Genomic DNA, 23706 nt, shown 5'->3' with positions numbered 1-23706 from the left:
CCCTTTGTGTCTCGCCCTGCGCTGCTCTCTATCTCTCTGTCTCCCTCTCGCCACCGGTTAAGGAAAAACCCATCTATGCCAAACCAGAGGCCACCTTGCAACTGTGCCAGCGCCTCCCCCTTTTAAAGGCTGGAAGAGCTGGGGGGGGTGCGGGTTGAGGTGGGGGGAGAGACTGCCCTGTCTGCAAAGGGCCTGCCCCCTTAACCCTACCGGGATGTTCAGGGTCTTGCAGAGCCAGGCAGAGGCCAGGTAGATAATGTGCCCCCCTTTTTTTAATCCTGGGGATAACTGAAGTCTTATAAATAAGTAAGCATGTAAATAATTTTCACAAAAGTTATGCTGACAAATAATTTTGTTTCAAGGCTTGAACCGTATCTGCATATGAAGACAAAATGGAAAATATAGATACAGTGGTACCTCGGGTTAAGTACTTAATTCGTTCCAGAGGTCCCTTCTTAACCTGAAACTGTTCTTACCCTGAAGCACCACTTTAGCTAATGGGGCTTCCTGCTGCTGCCGCCGTGCCGCCGGAGCACGATTTCTGTTCTCATCCTGAAGCAAAGTTCTTAACCCGAGGTACTATTTCTGGGTTAGCGGAGTCTGTAACCTGAAGCGTATGTAACCCGAGGTACCACTGTAGTCCATTAATTTCATCTGCCATTCTTCTTTCGTTGGAATTTCTCCTTGCTTCCATTTCTGGGCTAACAGCGTAAGGCAATAAGCCTCATGACGGGTCAGCCTTTGGTTCACCTGCCTGACACCTGCCTGAAGTTGGAGTCACCACAAAGGGGACTCTTGGACTATTTCTGGGTTAGCGGAGTCTGTAACCTGAAGCGTAGGTAACCCGAGGTACCACTGTATACAACAGTGCTTTTTAAAATGCTGACCGAGGCCCCCTTTGGAATCAGAGGCCCGGGCCAAGTGGCCCATATGCCCCCCCCCCCTCTGTCTGGGCCTGGAGAGAGAGAGAGAGAGAGACCCTGGGGGGGCGGGTTTCCATGCAGCGAGAGGGAGACTTTACTGCCACCCTCCCCTTTTGGCTGGGCTCTCTGTAGCCTCGTGGCACCTAAAAGGCGGCGGCATATCCTTGTGAGGACGACTGGTACACAGACCACGTCTTTGGGCTGCGATCCATGAAAGTGTGTGTGCCACAATCAATCAAAGGAGGCTAATCCTCTTGGAGAGACTGGTTTTACCTCTCGGTCATTTTCTTTTAACAGCGTGGTTTTTCAGAGTTTAGGGAAATCATTAGAAGTGTTCATCATTAATGCTTTTGAATTAATATACAAAAATAAATAAATCAAAATGCTATTTGCACTGGAGTTACATATGGGCGGTTTGTTTACATGAGTCTTCCTGATGTTTTGTACCTTTCAGCTGATGTAAGTACTAGTCAGAAACATCAGGAAGGCACTAGGCTGGGGAAGGTTGCACTACGTGGGTTCAAATAATGCTGGTATTATCAGACTGATTTAACTGTGTTAATGAAAGATCCACACTGTGTAGATCTAAATATATATTTAAAAATAGTTACTTTTTGGCACCAGACTGCAATGATCTCAAATAATTCAATTAGAACACTGGAGACAAACACAACCAGGTCTATACAACCTGGGTGTGCCCAGCGGAATCTGGAGTTTACAGTCTATTGTGTTGACATTTAAAATCAACATGTTTATGCCACATCTGTATGTGCCAACAGACTTCCATACGCATAAACAACCCTTAGGAGACTAACAGGAATTACGAATGAAATCAGGGCTCTAATCTTCCTTGGTGACTGAGCATATGAAATTAAAAGAGAGGACATAACATCAAATGAATTGTTACCAAGTAAAAGGTAAAGGTAAAAGTAAAGGACCCCTGACAGTTAAGTCCAGTCGCAGACGACTCTGGGATTGAGGCGCTCATCTCACTTTACAGGCCAAGGGAGCTGGCGTTTGTCTGCAGAAAGTTTTTTGGGTCATGTGGCCAGCTTGACTAAGCTGCTTCTGGCGAACCAGAGCAGCGCACGAAAATGCTGTTTACCTTCCCGCCAGAGCGGTAACTATTTATCTGCTTGCACTTTGATGTGCTTTCGAACTGCTAGGTCGGCAGGAGCTGGGACAGAGCAACGGGACCTCACTCCATCGTGGGGATTCGAACCGCCGATCTTCTGATCGGCAAGCCCATTAGGCTCAGTGGTTTAGACCCTATCACCAAGTACAAAGGTACAAATGTTGATGCAGTGTTTGGGTGTGTGCCTACACGGAGGTGACAATGTGTTTACCAAGCCAGCATGTGTTGCATGCGCTCAAAACACCCTGTGGCGTGCATAAGGTCATGGGTGCGTCTGCCAGTATTCACGTACTGAAGGCTCCTCACTGCTGTTTGTAGCTCCATCTCCCTTTGCCCCGATTCTCTCCCTGCACAGAAACATCTCTCAGCTGCCGAAACACTTCTCGCAACAATAAATGTTTACTACACTTCCTGGCATGCACCATTCATGACAACATCTCCCATCTGGATGTGTGCGTGGGGCTGAACACAAGGACAGCCGGGCTGCATCGCAGGCATCAACCCCAGACCGGCCCCTGTTTCTTCCAGCCTGGGCAGCCCTCCAGATCCCTCTCCTCCTGTTTGGTTCAGGTTGGAGCTATTGCCTGGTGAATAATTCATTTGTTTCAAAGGCAGGATGAGCAAAGGAATGGCAGCTCAAGTTACACCAGGCCTGCACAGTGTTTCCCACGGAGGAGGGGAAGCAGCCCAGATTTAGCCCAAATCCAAAAACGCTGGGAATATATTCAAGGGCTGAAATAATAATAATAATAATAATAATAATAATAATAATAATAATAATAATAATAATTTATTATTAATAATAATAATTTATTCCCCAGCCACTCTGGGCGGCTTCCAACAGAACACTAAAATACAATAACCTATTAAACATTAAAAGCTTCCCTAAACAGGGCTGCCTTCAGATGTCTTCTAAAAGTCTGGTAGTTGTTGTTCTCTTTGACATCTGGTGGGAGGGTGTTCCACAGGGCGGGTGCCACTACCGAGAAGGCCCTCTGCCTGGTTCCCTGTAACTTGGCTTCTCACAGGGAGGGAACCACCAGAAGGCCCTCGGCGCTGGACCTCAGTGTCCAGGCAGAACAATGGGGATAGAGACGCTCCTTCAGGTATACTGGACCTGGCCACTTCCAAAAGCCACATCACTGGGCAGAAGAGATATGCACACACCAGGTTTTCCACTTGTGTGTCATCAAGAAACAAATTTGCATGAAATTTGCATGTGCAATGCAAATTCAGAAGCAACTGCTGCCATTTAAATAGAAATACAATATATCTCTCATATTTCTCTGACTGTGGCCTGGTGACCTGAGGGCTCGCTCAGGCTGCTCCTCACTGTTATTATGGACAACTTCAAGGCTCCTAATCTCCCTTCTTATGGTTCCTTATCTTTAAATTGAACTTAAAACAGAAGTCTTCTTCAAAATGCATGGCTTTCTTCTCAAAGAACTTCAAACCAAAGTTCTCTGCCCTATGTGTGGATGCATTACTCCACAGACAAATCATCACATTTCTGGCTGTGCTATTTTCTTCTAGAGAAAACGGGTTGCCATACAAAACTGTATTTTGAGAGGGGCTCTTTTTCACTAGAGCCTCTCCCAGTTGAATGCGCGTGTGAGACTGGAAGAAAGACTCCCCAAAAGTTCATCCCTGCAAGTCATCTTTTCAGTAGCACTCTTCCCACCTTAGATCAAATCTATGCTGCCAGGTGCCATAAGAAAGCTGCAGAGATAGTGCAGGATAGTGCGCACCCCGGAAATGATCTCTTTCAGCTTCTGCCTTCTGGAAGAAGGTACAGGGTTATAAAGACCAGGACTAGCCACCTAAGAAACAGTTTCTACCCAAATGCAATTCTGGTTTTAAACACAGTATAAGGAGTCTCTATAGGAGTATATTGTATTTTAAAATGGGGTTTCAGGGTTTTTAGCGGTTTTTTAATGTCTTATGTAGTTTTTTTCAGTTTCATTATTCTGTATGGGACAATGACAATAAAGATATTGTATCGTATTTTAAATGGAGGGGGGTCCTCTGGCTGCTTCCTTTCCTGCAGGGGAATTTGGGATTGTATCCAGAATTGTGCAAGCAGAGTTACACTCATTCAATTTCCTCTCCCCACGCATGGGAGTAACCAGGGGGGACAGAGAGGGGCAGCTGCCCCCAAATCAAAAAAAATAAATAATAATACATAGCAAACTGAGGTTCTGCCCTCCCTAACAAAAAACCTGCCCCGCTAACAAAAATCCTGGGGATTCAGAATACAGCAGTCTGATTGGTCCTAGAACAATAGGATTCAGAATGCAGCAGCCTGATTGGTCCTAGAACAATAGGCTCCAGAATGCAGCAGTCTGATTGGTCCACAGGAGCCACCCAATCCAGCTCCAGGTGGAAGTGAATCCGTGACCTGATTGGCCTACAGGAGAATCCTGGAATTAGCCAATCACGTGGGGGCCATGGTGTAAAGAATGTATATAAAGCCGACATTCTTGGGGAACTTCCATTCCTCCTCACCACTATGAGCTGAATAAAGAGGATGAAATCCACTCTCGACTCCGAGTATATTTCACAAAGCACATTCTAAGCGCCTTCTTTCCCTCAAGGAATCCCGAGCACGATAGTTTGCCCCTCTCAAACTACAATTCCCAGCAGTCCTGAGCAACCACAGCACTCATAATTCTTTGAGGGGGGAGGGAATGTGCTTCAAATGTGCTTTAAAGGTATAGTGCACACACATCATACATTCCAAGCACCCCCAAAGAATCCTGGGAATTGTAGTTTGTTAAGGATGCTGGGAATCATAGCTCTGTGAGGGATAAACTACGGTTCCCAGGATTCTTAGTGGTGTGCGCTTTAAATAGGCTGCTCAAGATAGACAGCTCCTGCTGCTTGCACCTTAACCGCCACTCATGAGAAGCTGTAAAGCCAGAAACAATTTTTTAGAAATATATCCCACAATCTCCCATCCCCTCAGCAATAGCTGGCCAGCCACGTGCCACCAACATCCTCCTTCCCACCAGCAGCGTCCCCACAGCTGAATGCATTTGACTGTGTCTTGTGTCCACACCATATGTTGAAAGCACATGACTTCCCCCAAAGGATCCTGGGTACTGTAGTTTGTTAAGGGTGCTGTGAATGGTAGCTCTTTGAGGGCTTATACAGCAGTTCCCAGAATCCTTTGGGGGAAGTCATGTGCTTTCAACCTACAGCCATTGTTAGGCTATAGGGCAAATGAGCAGCTCACAAAGCACCGCTGGGCCTGGCCTAGCTGCCGCAATAAGCCTCCCTGCCAATTCATGTCAGCCTTTTAAAAATGCCTAATGATGCCAAACTGATAAATACAGTGGTACCTTGGGTTAAGTACTTAATTCGTTCCGGAGGGAGGTCCGTACTTAACCTGAAACTGTTCTTAACCTGAAGCACCACTTTAGCTAATGGGGCCTCCTGCTGCCGCTGCGCCGCCGGAGCCCGATTTCTGTTCTCATCCTGAAGCAAAGTTCTTAACCTGAAGCACTATTTTTGGGTTAGTGGAGTATGTAACCTGAAGCGTATGTAACCCGAGGTACCGCTGTAGAGCATTACATATTGCAATGTGGCTTTGAGGGTCGTGAATACATAGCAGGCACTGCACCCCTTCTGCCATAGCTGTCAACGTTCCCTTTTCTTGCGAGGAATCCTATTCAGAATAAGGGAATTTCCCTTAAAAAAGGGAAACGTTGATAGCTGTGCCTTCTGCCCAGGTTGTGCCTGGTGCAGTTGCCCCTATCGCCCCCACCCAATAGTTACATTACACTATTATTATGAGAATCGCTTAGTTCTGGCATACAGATCTGGGCACTCTGCCTTCCCACCCACCTCTCCCCCTCTCCCACAGCTTTGGAACGGGGGTGGGGGGCAGTTCCTGTGGGCAACAGAGGCTGGACCTCATCTGAGGACCCTGAGCCCCATTTCTGCACAAGTGGGGCAGGGGTAGTGGGGGGGGAGGGAGGAAGAATACTTACAGTAATGGCCTGCAGCCGCTGCGCAAACAGGGAGCTCTCTGCCATTTTCCCTCTGAAAGACAAACAGAGCCTCTTGGGATGTGTCCAAAGGACATTGGATGCCAGTTGGATGCCAGCGCTCACCTCTTCTTCCCCCTCCCCTCCCCCAGCTCCCGTCTCGCATTCCTGCCTGCTCTGATCCCTGGACGCAAGCAGACCCCTCTCCCCTTCTCCCACCTGACATCTGGCCACTGCATTCATGGCATTCAGCAGCAAGCCCAGGCACGGCAAAGATAAGCAGGTTTGCAGGCACAAAACCTCTTCTCCGGCTTGCTCCATCATTCGGCACATGGTTGTGTCTCTTCCTTTTACCTGCCCACAGTGCCATTCACAAAGTCAAATAACCTGGAACAGTTCAGCTAAGACAGCTGAAAAATATCACTGATGTTTTACGTTTCAAACTACTTTTATTTTCTTTTTAAAGTGGCATCTTCTGAAAGGTAAAGGGACCCCTGACCATTAGGTCCAGTCATGGCCGACTCTGGGGTTGCGGCGCTCATCTCGCTTTATTGGCCGAGGGAGCCAGCGTGCAGCTTCTGGGTCATGTGGCCAGCATGACTAAGCAGATTCTGGCAAACCAGAGCAGCGCACGGAAACACCATTTACCTTCCCGCTGGAGCGGTACCTATTTATCTACTTGCACTTTTTGGCGTGCTTTCGAACTGCTAGGTGGGCAGGAGCAGGGACCGAGCAACGGGAGCTCACCCCGTCGCGGGGATTCGAACCGCCAACCTTCTGATCGGCAAGTCCTAGGCTCTGTGGTTTAACCCACCGCGCCACCTGTGTCCCCTTCTGAAAGGTACTCGGGGCCAAGTCACATCAGCACTTAACTGGCAAGTCCACAGAAAGTATTAAATTGCAGGAATGGCCAATCATGTGCTAATTATTCTTATTTTATCAGTAAACTGCATTGAGTCCCTGTCAGGGAAGAAGGAAGGGCAATAATTGATTGATTGATTGACTGACTGACTGACTGACTGACTGACTGACTGACTGACTGACTGTCATGCAAATCAGCCTTCTGCCTGCCACAACAACCGTGTCTTTTTCAGGTCATTGCAGTGGCTTATGGAAAGCTGTTGTATGCAGAATTCCACACTATGCTTAGTGGTGATGCAGGCAAGCCAACAGAGCAGGAAAGAAGGACTTGTTAGCAGCAGGGATTGCGGGGAGTTTGTTGCTATGGGCAGATCCATCCCTGCTGAGACACCTGGATGTGGCTGTATCTCCTCCTCTAGGGTGGAAGATCCATTAAGATGGTCTGCCCCCCCCCCCCGAGATGAATGAATGAATGAATTTTATTATTTCGGTCACAGACCAGTTCCAGCCCACATACAATATCAAAGAAGTCATAAAACACAATAGGGATGCATTTGAATTTGCAATTAGGTATAACAGAGACAATACAGATATAGCCATAGCTGTCAACGTTTTCGTTTTTTTAACAATGTAACTGTTGCCATTTTCTAAAACTATCCAATCACTGAACATCACTTTCGATCCTTCATTTGCATACAAACTATCCAATCACTGAACGTCACTTTCGATCCTTCATTTGCATAACTATCTACAGTATCCCCCTGCTGGCCCAGGGTGAGAACTTCAGTACATAACAATTATACTTGACAGACCACTGTAAACACTTGAACTCTTTGGCAAGTCTTAAATAACTCTTGTAATGATACATAGACTTGGGATACAATGGAGGACTGAAAGTTCTGGAAAAGGGGGAATGATTCTCTGAGTCCCCCAAACTGGCGTGCTTACTGATGACCAAATCCCTAGATACATAGACAGGGAACTATGGTGTATCCCCTAATAATACTGTTATGGATGCTGGGTGACTAATCTGTTGTTCAGCAGAAAGCTGGCTAATTATCCAGGATAATTATTGGATGCATCTTCAAACAGAGCTAATTATAGGAGCTGTTCTCCTGATAGCTGAGGATCCCTTTTCAGCCTTTGGAATGGGATACCTGTTTAGAGTTTGGGATGTGTCAGCTGCTGCCAGCTGTGGGGAGAGAGCTGTTTCCTTCCAAATTGCTCTGCTCTGCTTGCTTATAAATAAAGCAAACACTACAAGGACACCATGTAGCACTATCCCTGGAACTTGTCACTGCTCAGAAGTGAAGAGTACATGTATTCAAGACTGTACAAATAACCAAGAACAAAATATGTGCATCTAACCTTGTATCATTTGCGACACACTGAAAGAGGCTTGTTTTTATGCATAATATCTTTACCCACAGAGCTCCTTAATGGATTGCCTATTTCTTCTTGTTGTTGACATCCTTCTCTCTTGGGAGACATTTGGGTGGGAAAACGTATGGTTTAGACATACATGCGCAGTGCAAGTCTTATCCTGAGGCACAGTAAGGCAGCCCACCTTAGATTTGGGTAGTGAAGTGTAAGTTTATAGGTAGTGAAGTGATAACAGCAAGAACCTTTATTGAACTACATAACTGGGAAACAGGGGCAAAGCAACTGCTTATATACATTCCTGAAAGCCTGGGCCACTCCCACTCCTAACATGATTGGCTGTCTCTAAACTTCCAAGCTGCGAATCACAACTCAGAGTTCAGGGGCCAATGGCAGAGGCCCAAATCCTGAAATGTTCTGTGACTGGACATCATGTATCGAATCAGAGCACAGGAGCTCAGAATCCTTACTCCAGACTCAAGCTCAGGCAAACACAGACCACTGAATACATAACCGGTAGTAACAGCGGGAAGAAGCAGGAAGATCTTATTCCAAAGGGACACACAGCCCTCTTGGAAGATCTCCCTGTGTGAGATTGTAATGAGAGGGAGAGATTGTTGATGCGCACGGGCTCACACACAGAGGCAATGTTCAGAAAGGTAAATGTGAATCCAGGAAGTGAGGATACATAGGGGCAAATTATGCTGTTGTGCCACAATTTATGTCCATTGGTACAAATGGCCTGTTAACAGGCAGGGAAAATGAGAGAATGAGTGTGTGCCCCCAAGCCACACACAGAGAGGGTTTCATACGCACTAGGGGAGCTGCACACATAAATACAAATAATGTTCCACGATGCCCAGTTGGTTATACACTGCTCTCACAAGCTCCATGTGGGATGCAGGCTGAGACCCTACCTGCCTGTGGACTGTGTTGCCAGAGTGGTGCATGCTCTAGTTATCTCCCACTTGGACTACTGCAATGCGCTCTATTTGGGGCTACCTTTGAAGGTGACCCGGAAACTACAACTAATCCAGAATGCGGCAGCTAGACTGGTGACTGGGAGCGGCCGCCGAGACCATATAATACCGGTCTTGAAAGACCTACATTGGCTCCCAGTGTGTTTCCGAGCACAATTCAAAGTGCTGGTGTTGACCTTTAAAGCCCTAAATGGCCTCGGCCCAGTATACCTGAAGGAGTGTCTCCACCTCCATCGTTCTGCCCAGACACTGAGGTCCAGCGCCGAGGGCCTTCTGGAGGTTCCCTCACTGCGAGAAGCCAAGTTACAGGGAACCAGGCAGAGGGCCTTCTCGGTAGTGGCACCCGCCCTCCCACCAGATGTCAAAGAGAAAAATAACTACCAAACTTTTAGAAGACATCTGAAGACAGCCCTGTTTAGGGAAGCTTTTAATGTTTAATAGGTTATTGTATTTTAGTGTTTTGTTGGAAGCCGCCCAGAGTGGCTGGGGAGGCCTGGCCAGATGGGCGGGGTATAAATAAAATTATTATTATTATTATTATTATTATTATTATTATTATTATTATTATTATTATTATCTCACAGTGAGTTTCATGCTGTTTGTGGGTATTCAATGAGCATCTGATTCTGCATGGGGAGGGAAGTATTTGTCCCCATGATCCCATGGGTGTGCTCCCAGTAAAAAGTGCTGCAGCTCCATCACCAAGGACTTGTCGCATCAGCATCTTTCTCTCTCAGTGACCCTGAGCTAATGCCCATTTATTAAGCGAATGGATTGCCTAATCCTATGGACTTGCACAGAGCTTAGCCTGGCTGCACAAGTACATTCACCCAGGTTAACTCACCCCATTAACCTCTCACTGGACATCATCTGGGAGAGGCCAGCTCTGCTCAGAAGCTGCGGCCTGGCTCTCAGGGGCCTCCTGAGGCTACCTGGTTAATATTGCAAACCGCACAAACGTCACAAAGTGCCACTTCGGGAGAAGAGGGTGGGGCTTGCGTTTCCCAGCAGCAGCTCCAAAGGTCACTATGTAGGAGGGTGGCAAGGTAGCCAATGAAGAGAGCTGCCATTTTCTGCCTGATGCCTCTCGTCAGGCCTCCAAACTAGAAGAAAAGTTATGGGGCCTCAGCTTGACGGAGCTGTGTTTGGGGGCTCCAGGGCCTTCCAAGTCAGCAAACCCTCAAGCCGGCTCGGCTTAACCATAGACGCAGGCTCTGCATTACCTTGCATGGTCAAGGAGTGTACTCCCAGTTCAAGTTAGGATGCCGTCAGGGCCGGATTTAGGTTGGATGAGGCCCTAAGCTAGTGAAGGTAATGGGGCCCTTTATATGTCCAGCTGTCCTTTGTCAACAACATATTGTTGCTGTTTTTTGTGTTGAATATATGCTATATGGTCATTTATGGACCTAAAGCCATTTGCACATGATGCCATGCAAACCAGTCCATGCAGAATGTGGGCACCCTATACAGTAGTACCTCGGGTTAAGTACTTAATTCGTTCTGGAGGTCCGTACTTAACCTGAAACTGTTCTTAACCTGAAGCACCGCTTTAGCTAATGGGGCCTCCTGCTGCTGCCATGCCGCCGGAGCCCGATTTCTGTTCTCAACCTGAAGCAAAGTTCTTAACCCAAGGTACTGTTTCTGGGTTAGCGGAGTCTGTAACCTGAACATATGTAACCTGAAGCGTATGTAACCCGAGGTACCACTGTATATAGAAATGAGCAAACCAGTGATATTTTAGGGAGAAGGCTAGCAGGCGGGGCCCATGACTTACATCATAGGAGTCTACACAACACAAAACACTGTTGCTGTATGTCGGTTTTATTTTATTTGTTTTTTATCTTATATTTTGTCTGTCAGCCTGTCTGTCTACCCCCCCTTACCCCTAAGAAGTTCAAGGCAGCATCCATGTTCTCCAGCCATCCATTTTATCTTCAAAACACTCCTCTGAGGTAGGCTAATGGTGACAGATACAGTGGTACCTCGGTTTACGAACTTAATCCATTCCTGAAGTCTGTTCTTAAACTGAAACCATTCTTAAACTGAGGTGCGCTTTCCCTAGTGAGGCCTCCCACCGCCGGTGCCCTTCCACCGTTCAGCTTCCATTTGTAGACCGAGGTAAAGTTCGCAAACTGGGACACTACTTCCGGTTTCGCGGAGTTCGTAAACTGAAAAGTTCGTAAACAGGACTGTTCGTAAACCAAGGTACCACAGTAATGAGTTTGCTCTTTGGCTGAGTGGAATTTTAAACCTGGTGCTCTCCAGATTATTGTTGGACTACAATTCCTATCACCCCAACCAACAGGTACATAGTGCTGGTGGAAGCTGGATTCTAGCCTTGTCTGGAGGGCACCACGTTGGCTACTCCTGTTCTGACTGGTTCACCATACTGCCTCTCTTAAGAATCTCATCATTACCATTGCACAATACAGCTCTATGAATTCAGATTGCCCAGTTTGCAAAATTCACACACGGTTATGCATAACAGGGAGCACATATGCACTGCCAAACTGTGCCTCTCCCTGCACCCATGCCTCCCTGATAACATTTTTTTAAAATATACCAATGGCTGGCACAACATCATTGCATCACAGGGCCTCTTCTGAACTGGGCCCCTTATCTCTGAAATACCCTCCTGAGGGAAATTTGTATGACATCTCCCTCTTCCCCCTCCCCCCCCCCATGCTCTGTCGGCCTTAAAAAGGTAAAGGGACCCCTGACCATTAGGTCCAGTCGTGTCCGACTCTGGGGTTGCGGCACTCATCTCGCTTTACTGGCTGAGGGAGCCGGCATTTGTCCGCAGACAGTTTTTCCGGGTCATGTGGCCAGCATGACTAAGCCGCTTCTGGCAAACCAGAGCAGCACACGGAAACACCATTTACCTTCCCGCCGGAGTGGTACCTATTTATCTACTTGCACTTTGACATGCTTTCGAACTGCTAGGTTGGCAGGAGCAGGGACCGAGCAACGGGAGCTCACCCCGTCACGGGGATTCAAACCTCCAACCTTCTGATCGGCAAGTCCTAGGCTCTGTGGTTTAACCCACAGCGCCACCCGCGTCCTTCTGTCGGCCTTAGAAAAGCCTTAAATACTTATTCTTTCTGTTTTACATTTGGATGATTTAATGGTTGTGATATTTAATGACTGTTTTATGCACTGCTATTTTAATGTTAGGTTATTTTAGAAAATCCCATTTTAAATTTTAGGCTTTTAACGTCGACTCGTATTGATCTGTTGTAATCTGGCTTGGGAGAACATACACCTTCACAGGCGGGCTAGAAATCTATTAAAATGGTGCTAGCTGTGAAGCCATTTCTGTGTCCTCCCCCTCCTTGGCAACCCGCCCCCTCTCCTTACACTTCACTGCCTGCTACCTGCAGGGAGCTGGAGGTGTGGAAATCCTAATGCAATGAATTATTGTGACACACCTTCCCACATGTAGAGACACAAGGAGACAGGGGTCAGTGACAACCGGTCATTTGCCCACATTCAACTTCAAAGCAGCTTAGCATTTCAGTGCTTTTTTCGGGGGGGGGGCACACACAGGGTTACGCATGCCCCTAAACATTTTGTGAATCTTTGTACTTTTGTCCATTTACTGTATTGATTTCCCCCGATTTGAGCTACGAAATGGTGATTTTCTTGAGTCAAAAGGAGAGTACCCCTAAACATATTTTTTTTAGAAAAAAAAAGCACTGGATAAAATCATACCTAGACACAAATGAAACTATGCCATTGCTACATCGAATCACAGAATTGGAAGGGATCCAGAGCACTGCTTTTTTTCCTGGGGGTGTGTGTGTGCGCAGGGGTACACATACCCCTAAACATTTTGTGAATCTAACGGGAGAAAAATCTAAAAAAAAATATTTTTTTTAGTTTCTTCCCTAGCAAGGTGAATTGTCAGTTGCATTGCTACCCCTGATGGCGGCCTTTTGTCCATTTACTGTATTTATTTCCCCCGATTTGAACTATAAAATGGTGATTTTCTAGAGTCAAAATGAGAGTACCCCTAAACATTTTTTTAAAAAATAAAGCACTGATCCTGAGGATCATCTGTTCTGACCCTCTGCGATGAATGAACACTCAGCTGGCCCATACAGGGATCAAACTTGCAAGCATATTAACATGGATCATGGATGATAATACCCTAAAGATACAACACGCACCTGCACAGGATAGCCTTGGAAAGAAGCTGCAAGTCCAACTCTGTCGGGACACCTTAGGAAGTGAGTCACGGTCTTGCGCTGCCTCCGCAGCCCTGCTCCATGTGTTGGCACAAGACAGAATCCTTGGGCAGGATTTCACCTCCCCTAAAGAGTTTATAAGTGATAAGGCAGCCTCTGGTACGACATACGCAGGCTGTAAAGGTCTTTAAGGCTAACCGCCGGTGCTTTGAACTAGGCCCAGAAGCGAAGAAGCAGCCGGTGGCGGCATGTTCATTTCATACTCGCAAGCAAAAGGAAGTGGGCAGCCGCGACGTGCGCTAGCTACAGCTTCAAAGCAGTCTTTTAAGGACACACCGCACACAGCACATTGTAATTGTCAATCACACTTAAGTATGTAACAATGGGGGGGGAGGAGAGCTGACTGTAATGCCAATATAAAAAGATAAAGGTAAAGGACCCCTGGACGGTTAAGTCCAGTCAAAGGCGACTATGGGGTTGCAGCGCTCATCTCGCTTTCAGGGTGTTTGTCCACAGACAGCTTTCCGGGTCATGTGGCCAGCAGGACTAAACTGCTTCTGGCGCAACGAAACACTGTGATGGATGTCAGAGTGCACGGAAACGCAATTTACCTTCCCGCCACAGCAGTACCTATTTATCTACTTGCACTGGCGTGCTTTTGAACTGCTAGGTTGGCAGGAGCTGGCACAGAGCAACAGGAGCTCACCCCGTCATGGGGATTCGAACCAGCAACCTTCCAATCAGCAAGCCCAAGAGGCTGAATGGTTTAGACCACAGCGCCACCCACATACAATATGCATCACCTCTGGCAACCAATGCATCCCTTTGGTTTCATATAGCACAGGGGTAGACGAGTCTAAAAAGCCTGGGATACAAATTTCCGCAGCCCTCCATCAGCTATGGTGGCTCATTTAACAGATGTAATGTATTTAACATTAACTTGGGAAGTGTATACTCGATTCTGACCAAACTAAGCCTCCTAGAGCAAAATATACATCAGAACAGGCCTTTTCTGCAGTGGCTCCCCATTTGTGGAATGCACTCCCCACGAAGGCTCACCAGGCACCTTCACTGCAGATCTTTAGACGCCCAGTAAGAACATTCCTCTTCTCCCAGGCCTTGGGCTAATTACAGAATCCGTGGCCTTTTAAAGTGAGGGGGATGATTGTTTCATTTGTTTTTATGTTATGTGTTTCTGTGTTTTTATACCATAAACTTCCTGTGATATTTGGATGAAGGGCGTTACATGCATTGTAATAATAATAATAATAATAATAATAATAATAATAATAATAATAATCAGTACTTTTTTCTGGGGGGATGCAGGGGTACGCACACCCCCTAAACATTTTGTGAATCTAATGGGAGAAGAAACGTAAAATTTTATAATATTTAGTTTCTTCTTTACCACGGTGAATCGTCAGTTCTGTTGCTACCCTCGATGGCGGCCTTTTGTCCATTTACTGTACAGTGGTACCTCGGGATGCGAACGGGATCCATTCCGGAGCCCCGTTCGCATCCTGAACAGAACGTAAGACGCGACAGCGTGTCTGCGCATGCGCGTGTTGGGTTTTGCTGCTTCTGTGCATGCGCATGACATCATTTTTTAGCGTCTGCGCATGTGTGAGCTGCAAAACTCGGAAGTAACACGCTCCATTACTTCTGGGTTGCCACGGAGCGCAACCTGAAAGCGCTCAACCTGAAGCACATTCAACCCGAGGTATGACTGTATTTATTTTTCCCAATTTGAACTATAACATGATTTTCTCGAGTCAAAATGAGAGGACCCCTCATTTTGGGGGGGAGGGAAAGCACTGATAATAAGAATAATATAATAATAATTTCATCCAGACTGACCACCCACATTCATAACAATACCTATTAGGTTAAACCAAATGACCTGTGCTGAGCCATGCTGTAATGAGCTTCCTCATGGGCAATCCCTGACCTCCGGACCTTCCAAATGTCCCTATTTTCCAGGGACGTCCCTGATTTAGAGAAGCCATCCCAGTTTCTGATTTGATCCCGGAATGTCCCTATTTTCATTGGAGAAAGGTTGGAGGGCATGGAGTTATCCGACCCCCGAGCCGTCCGAGGGCAATCCTGTACAGGGAAGATTTTTTTAAAATGTTAAATGTATTATTATGTTTTTATATATGTTGGAAGCTGCCCAGAATTGCTGGGGCAAGCCAGTAAGATGTGTGGGGTATAAACAGTAAATTTATCATTATGGAATGGGACGTCCTTAATTTCTTCTGAGAAATGGACGGCTCAGAAGGTCGGCGGTTCGAATCCCCACGACGGGGTGAGCTCCCATTGCTCTGTCATAGCTCCTGCCAACCTAGCAGTTCGAAAGCACCTCAAAGTGCAAGTAGATAAATAGGTACCGCGAAAGGTAAATGGTGTTTCTGTGCGCTGCTCTGGTTCACCAGAAGCGGCTTTGTCATGCCAGCCACATGACCCGGAAGCTGTACACCGGCTCCCTCAGCAAGTAAAGCAAGATGAGCGCTGCAACCCCAGAGTCGGTCACGACTGGAGCTAATGGTCAGGGGTCCCTTTATCTTTAGTATTGAATTAAATTTGCATGGCAGCCCGTTGAAAGACACTCTAGGTGCTAAAGTAGCAGCATCATGATGTACAGTGCAGAAATGCAAAAATGCCATGATCAGAGCAACAACAACAAAAAAAACCCCAGGTTTTTAAAAAGCCCATTCTTGCTGAGACAGAATAGACCGATGACTGCTTTGGGCTTGCCTAGCTCCAAAAAGAAGCCTCACTCCGAACACTGACTCACGCAGAAGCACAGCGGTGGGCTCTTCTGAAGGCAGCTACGGTAATTCACACTCTGTTAATAAGTCTTTTTGGGTGCAAAAGTGAAGCAGCCCCCAGCTTTGATTCAGAGAAAAAAAAGTGCCCCAGCTACCAGAAGTTTGGGAAAGACTGTTATATAGCCAGCTTTCTTTTTGATGGACAGATAAATGATTAATTAGATGGGAATAGATGATTTAATAATATAGGGTTGCTTATTAATTCCTTTTTGCAGAGTCCTGCATGTCAGCACTTTGCTGAGAGCCTTCCAATAAGGAACTGAGCTAACAGTTGTTTGCTAGGACAAAAGGGACTAATGGTCGGATCCTGTTCCTGGCTGGGATCCAGGAAGTCTGACGTCAGAAGTCCAGAGACTTACCACTCATATGTATAGATGCCGGAGAAGGGGGGGGGGGGTGCCCATAACTGAGGGAGGTGGGCCAGACTGAAGGATGCCTGGGACATACCTGAGAAGCAGCAGAGGGTGAATGATGCAAGTGAGGTGCAATGCTGCACGCCAAGAGGCCCCCTGGCCTAGCGTAATTATTTTTCCACTTGGTAGCTGGATGTTGGGACCTTTCTATCTACAGTCTACAACTTCATTAACATCTATCTACAACCCCACTTGGGATGCGGGTGGCGCTGTGGGTTAAACCACAGAGCCTAGGACTTGCTGATCAGAAGGTCGCGGTTCGAATCCCCACGACGGGGTGAGCTCCCGTTGCTCGGTCCCTGCTCCTGCCAACCTAGCAGTTCAAAAGCACGTCAAAGTGCAAGTAGATAAATAGGTACCACTCCGGCGGGAAGGTAAACGGCATTTCCGTGCGCTGCTCTAGTTCACCGGAAGCGGCTTAGTCATGCTGGCCACATGACCTGGAAGCTGTTCCCTCGGCCAATAAAGCAAGATGAGTGCCACAACCCCAGAGTCGGTCACGACTGGACCTAATGGTCAGGGGTCCCTTTACCCTTTACCTTTTGTTGGTATCTTCATGAACTTATCTAAAAGACTGAGTTAAGCATTTGAAAAATCTATTGAAACCAGACATTATAATTCCATCTTAGGTTGGGTAGTTTGCAAGTCTCTGTGGCTTTGTTTAATGTTTTGTATTTTTCTCAGAAGGTTGATTAAGAATGTATAATTGATTATTCTGTGTATATTAATCGCCAATGTGTTGCATGAGTCACCCTACTTCTATCAGCAGCACAAGTTGCATTTTTCAGGATTTTGGGATTTTGGCATGCCCCACCAACCAGGGATAAGCCCATCCTGGTTACCTCACCCCCCATACCCCCCACCCCCCACTAGGGGCTCGCCAAGTGCAGAAGCAACCCAAACCATCCTCTAAGCTGGACAGACACCGTTTTTAAAGGTCCTAAATTGACCCGCAACCTACCATTTGAGAGGCGCACCTCTAGATTTCTTGCAAAACCATGGAGCAGAAATGGACAACTGGGCTGGAACTAGGACCTCCCCCAGATAAATTTATCCAGCCCCTGGTGGCCCTACAAACTTGTAATCAAGGCATGTCAAGGCATGCTCGTCATTTCATGGGTAATAATAATAAAAATAGCCTATATGTTTTCCAAGCATTTTTGGATTGCACATGTAAACCACCATGCCTGATCATACATGATCTGAAAGCATTAATCCTTCATTGCTATGTGGCACCCAGCTTATTATGGAGTCTGATAATCTGTAAGAACCGTTTGTGTTGCTAAAAAAACACTTCCAGCCCTCAGAGCACTGACTGTGAGGAAAAATTGGTCCTGAGCCTACCGTATTTTTCGCTCTATAGGACGCACTTTTTCCTCTCCAAAAATGAAGGGGAAATGTGTGTGCATCCTATGGAGCGAATGCAGGCTCCTTTTCTTCAGCGATAGCAACGCGAAGCCTCCGAAGCGCAGAGGGAGCGCTCCCTCCGCGCTCCGGAGGCTTCGCGTTGCTTTTGCTCTCCAGGCTTCAGGGATAGCCGCCTGAAGACTACAGAGCGCAGCGCGAGTTCCCGCTGCGCTCCACAGGCTTCAGGTTCCTTTCACTGAAGCCGGGAGAGCAAGACTCTCCTGGCTTCAGCAGAGGGGGAGAGCTGAGCAGCGCCCCTTCAGCGAAGCGGGAGGAGAAATGGAAGGGGCTCCGTTTCTCCTGCCGCTTCACTGAAGGGGCGCTGAGCAGAGAGGAGGAGAATTTTTTCCCCCTGTTCTCCCCCTCTAAAACAAGGTGCATCCTATGGTCGGGTGCGTTCTATGGAGCGAAAAATACGGTAACTTGAACTAAAAAGGATGCTGAGTCACAACTCTTTCATTGCACACAAGGTTGTGAAGGCTCTGGAAAAGGCACTCCTAGCATCTTTTACCAGGTTCCGTCACAGATGAAGTACTGGGGGAACCAAAATGCCTGGGCCAGCCATGCTTCCAGCGTTTAATTCAGTCCTGGTTTTAGCAACACTGTGGTTATTTATCTTCCTGTGGTTATTCCCTCCATTGCTCTAGTGACACAAAGTTTCCATCCTCCTAAGTGGTCAGGCATGGCAACAAATCTCATGGGGTGTGATATTTAATCGCACAAACTGCCCTTAAGAGCATGATAGGACAGAATGGAAGCTTTATAATGATGCACGATGTGCTGGTGGCAAGCAGCCATGCCATTTGTGTAATGTGTAAAGGGGATATCGGGTATTGCTGATCCTTAAAGCCTCAGCCGTCCACCTACTGAGGCTTGTTGCAGAGAGCACTTGTTGCATTAATCAGGGCTGGGGAAATCTTTTACAGAGTGACACCAACCCTGTTCATGCAATCCAGGGGTCAGCAAACTTCTTCAGCAGGGGGCCGGTCCACTGTCCCTCAGACCTTGTGGGGGGCCGGACTATATTTGGGGGGTGTGTGTGGAATGAACGAATTCCTATTCCCCACCAATAACCCAGAGATGCATTTTAAATAAAAGCACACATTCTACTCATGTAAAAACACGCTGATTCCCAGACTGTCCGTGGGCCAGATTTAGATGGTGATTGGGCTCCTGGATCCGGCCCCCGGGCCTTAGTTTGCCTACCCATGATGCAATCAGTGCAGGTAATGCTGAGCAGCATTGCAATGGCAGGCCTTGCCTCTCTCTCTCTCCCTCCCTCCCTCCCTCTCCCCCCTCCCTCTCTCTCTCTCTCACACACACGGAGTTATACCTTGGAAGTTGATGGCCTTATTTCGCGATGATGGCGTGCACCTTTCCGATTGGGGGAATGATATATGGTTGGCCGATATTGCAGATGGCTTGAGGCATTGGTTAGAGATGTGAGGATATTAGGCGGCGAGCCTTTCGGCTCTTGTGGCGGCTAGGCATTGTTTGACCTTGTGTGGGGGAGGGGAGGTGTGGCCATCACCTGCCCCTCCATGCTTAAGGGTATTCCGTTAAAGGAATCCGGGGGTGTTGATCTTGTCTGAAGGCTAGGTTGGGGGCTAGGGCCTTGACACGACCCCGATGGGAACACCAAGGGGAGCTTGAGTTGGTCTGCATCAACAGGGCTCCCCGTACCGGTGGTTTACCCTTACCGGACTTCCTGCACAGCGGGCAGGAGTCAGATATAAGGTAAAGGGACTCAGAGGGACTCCTGACCATTAGGACCAGTTGTGACCAACTCTGGGGTTGCAGTGCTCATCTCGCTCTATAGGCTGAGGGAGCTGGCGTACAGCTTCTGGGTCATATGGCCAGCATGACTAAGCTGCTTCTGGCGAACCAGAGCAGCGCATGGAAATGCCATTTACCTTCCCGCTGGAGCAGTACCTATTTATCTACTTTCACTTTGACGTGCTTTCGAACTGCTAGATTGGCAGGAGCAGGGATCGAGCTCACCCCGTCACGGGGATTCGAACCACCAACCTTCTGATTGGCAAGTCCTAGGCTCTGTGGTTTAACCCACAGCGCCACCCGCGTTCCTAGGAGCCAGATATAAAGGTAAAGATACCCCTGCCCGTACGGGCCAGTCTTGACAGACTCTAGGGTTGTGCGCTCATCTCTCACTCTATAGGCCAGGAGCCAGCGCTGTCCGCAGACACTTCCGGGTCACGTGGCCAGCGTGACAAGCTGCATCTGGTGAGCCAGCGCAGCACATGGAACGCTGCTTACCTTCCCGCTGGTAAGCGGTCCCTATTTATCTACTTGCACCCGGGGGTGCTTTCGAACTGCTAGGTTGGCAGGCGAGGAGCCAGATATAGTCAGGTCCAAACAATGCCTAAGCCAATACCACTAATATTCTGTAATTCAATAAAGTTGTGGACAAATTTGCCCAATAACATAAACTTAATATCTGTGTCCTGGTGTGAGTTGTTTCCCAAGGAGGGGGTGGCTGCGGGGTCTCGACACGCAACTGTTGTTGTGCTGCAACAGTCATCTTGCCTCCTGGGCTGAACCTACCAGCTCATCTGGACTAGCAGCAACAAGAACTGAGATTTCTCTCCCTGCCCGCCAGCTCTCTCACCCACTGCTGCTCTCGCATCACATGATGTAAAGGAAGCGTTACTATCTGGAAAAATTCAGAGAGCGCAGATAAAGCGCTAGGAAGAAATTAACACGGCTAAGGAACACTTGTATTAGGCTGGAAACAAAAATCTCACTAATTGCCTCTCCCAAGCGCAGCCAAGTAAATCCAAGGCCAGCCTGAGGCTATAGCTGCTCCCAAACATGCATGATAAAAACGCAATATATCACAAGGTCACAGACTTTTATATTCTGTGTTAATCTGGATTAAGCACACACACATCATGGTGCGAATATCGGCATTTCAGATTCCGCTCTTCCTCCACAATCAAATTCTGAGGTTAGGAAGGTCACCCTGTGTTTTTTTGCTACATTTTATTTAACATGCACAGTTGTGCCTGAAACATGATGGTTAAAGGAATAAGATGGGAAATTCATTCCCTGTAAGTCATCCTATGTATGCTCCCTGCAAATTCCTGCAAATCTAGGTACAAAGACCTTTTTTAATCAGTCACATTGGGACAGTGTCCTATAGGCTGTTGTGCTTTCCTTCAGATTTCCCCTTCAGCACAGCAGCTTCTCGTGGGAACCTACTGTCATTATGTAAAGTACCCATAGAAGTGATGGGATGCGGGTGACGCTGTGGGTTAAACCACAGAGCCTAGGACTTGCTGATCAGAAGGTCAGCGGTTCAAATCCCCGTGACGGGGTGAGCTCCTGTTGCTCGGTCCTGCTCCTGCCAAACTAGCAGTTCGAAAGCACGTCAAAGTGCAAGTAGATAAATAGGTACCACTCCAGCGGGAAGGTAAACGGCGTTTCCGTGCGCTGCTCTGGTTCGCCAGAAGCAGCTTAGTCCTGCTGGCCACATGACCCGGAAGCTGTACGCCAGCTCCCTTGGCCAATAAAGCGAGATGAGCGCCGCAACCCCAGAGTCGGCCATGACTGGACCTAATGGTCAGGGGTCCCTTTACCTTTACCCATAGAAGTACAGGTGAAAGGTTTGGTGCCCCTGAGGTTTAAATGGGCACAAGTGCTCTGGGCCACAGTTACCTGCACATGCAAACAACTTGATGCAACTTATAGGGCCGTCCCTTTGCCCCACATTGCATACCTGAGTTTGTTATTTCCTTTGCCTCCGCAAAACAATATTCTGTATGGGGAGGGGGACACCGTGTTCCTCTAGATTAGGGTTTCCCAGACTTCTCTGTTTTTACACTACAACTCCCTTCTTCCCTAGATAGCAGGACCAGTGGTCAGGGATGATAGGAATTGTAGTCCAAAACCAGCTGGAGATCGATGTTTGGGAAACCCTGGTGATGGAAAGTGAGAGTTTGGAAGTCTCCGCAGATGCAGCTTTTCTGCTCCTTACCTAATAAGCAAGCACCACCTGCCAAAATCCCCTCTTCTGCAGAACTATTTAAAAAGCAGCCAAATTGGTGCCAGTCTGAGAAACCACTTTGGCCAATTTCCAGATTTCTTAAATGGCAAAAGGGAGCTACCTTGGCCCTGTTCCAATCCAAGAGGAAAAAAATAATAATCTCGGTATTGTGCTTTTATGAGTTTTGCTTTGCTTTCAGTCAAAGCATTCCTCCTTGCCCAGCACTATGCCACCCTCTCAAAGCCTGCAGGCCAACACTGGCACTGTAGGCCCTTTCCTTCATTGCGGGGGGGTTGGAATAGATGACCCCCTGGCATCCCTTCCAAGTCCACAATCCTACCTCCCGACTGCAGCTACTCTGCTTTTACCCTTCTGCTCTTTTCACTTACCTTTGCAGCAGCCAGTGCCCCAAATGTGAGCTGCCTCTCCTCCAGGTGAGACCTCCGCCTGTGCCTGGGGGGTGAAGCGTGTGCCCTGGGTGGGGAGGGTGCGCTCCCAGCCCCCCTCTGCCCCACTCAGATCAGAAGCACAAAGAGATGCCTCTGCATAGCCCGAATGGCAAAGTCAAAGAGGAGGCATCTCTCCACATCTCCAACTCGGCAGGGCCCAGTTTGGCTTCGATCCCTGGTGTGCGTGTGTGTCCAGAGGCAGAGATGGAGAAGAAAGCTGGTCAGGCCGGTTTGAGTTCAGGGAAAGCTGAGAGGCAGGCGGACTTGGGCAAAGGGAAGAGAGTTTCTCCACAGCCGGCAAAAGTGATTCCGGGTCCTGGCGCCCTTGAAAACCTTCCTCCCCTCCGCCTTCCTGGGTCAGAGACGTTATCAGCTGTCTGGCTGAATTATTTACCAGCATTCCTGGGCTGCCTTGTTTAGTTACCTGCCTGTTTTTCACCCTCTCCCTCTCTCTCTCTCTCTCTCTCTCTCTCTCTCTCTCATACACAGCCTGACAATTAGCCTATGTATCCATTACTGCTTACTGCTTACTCCAGCCCAAAATGTGCTCCTGGTGCATTGAAGGTGTTTGAAGGCAAGTACATATGACCGTTAGCCACAATCAATAATAATAATAATAATAATAATAAACAAAAACTATTATTATTATTATTATTATTATTATTATTATTATTATTATTATTATTACCCCACCCCAACTGGCTGGGCTTTTCCAGCCACTTTGGGCAGCTCCCAACAGAATAATAATAATAATAATTTTTTAAAAAAGTGATAAAACTCCAAACATTAAAAACTTCCCTAAACAGGGCTGCCTTCAGATGTCTTCTAAAAGTCAGATAGTTGTTTCTTTCCTTGACATCTGATGGGAGGGCGTTCCACAAGCCGGGCGCCACCACCGAGAAGGCCCTGTGCCTGGTTCCCTGTAGCTTAGCTTCTCACAGTGAGGGAACCGCCAGAAGGCCCTCGGAGCTGGACCTCAGGCTGGAGACACTCCTTCAGATATACTGGATCGAGGCCGTTTAAGGCTTTAAAGGTCAGCAGCAACACTTTGAATTGCGCTCAGAAATGTACTGGGAGCCACTGTAGGTCTTTCAGGACCGGTGTTATGTGGTCTTGGTGGCTGCTCCCAGTCACCAGTCTAGCTGCTGCAT

General features: G+C 47.6%; 1 protein-coding gene across 3 annotated transcripts in view; it reads right to left on the bottom strand.

Moving 5' to 3' along the window:
- Positions 1-22892, bottom strand: part of PALM3 (paralemmin 3) — a 38987-nt gene extending 16095 nt beyond the window's left edge. The window contains exons 1-3 of one of the 3 annotated variants that reach the window (XM_077921561.1): positions 22496-22892; positions 13438-13581; positions 6051-6102 (exon numbers count right to left, since the gene is read on the bottom strand). In XM_077921561.1, the coding sequence (XP_077777687.1) occupies positions 6051-6095 (45 nt within the window). In that variant the 5' untranslated portion in view covers positions 6096-6102; positions 13438-13581; positions 22496-22892. The remainder of the gene's footprint in view (positions 1-6050; positions 6103-13437; positions 13582-22495) is intronic. The other 2 variants (XM_028712109.2, XM_077921562.1) reach the window with 2 other exon arrangements.
- Between the last annotated feature and the right edge of the window lie 814 nt (positions 22893-23706).

This window comes from Podarcis muralis, chromosome 17 (genome assembly GCF_964188315.1).
Source record: "Podarcis muralis chromosome 17, rPodMur119.hap1.1, whole genome shotgun sequence".
Taxonomy (NCBI): Eukaryota; Metazoa; Chordata; class Lepidosauria; order Squamata; family Lacertidae; genus Podarcis; species Podarcis muralis.
Note: the sequence above shows the minus strand (reverse complement) of the source record. Positions and strands in the feature narration are given on the sequence as shown.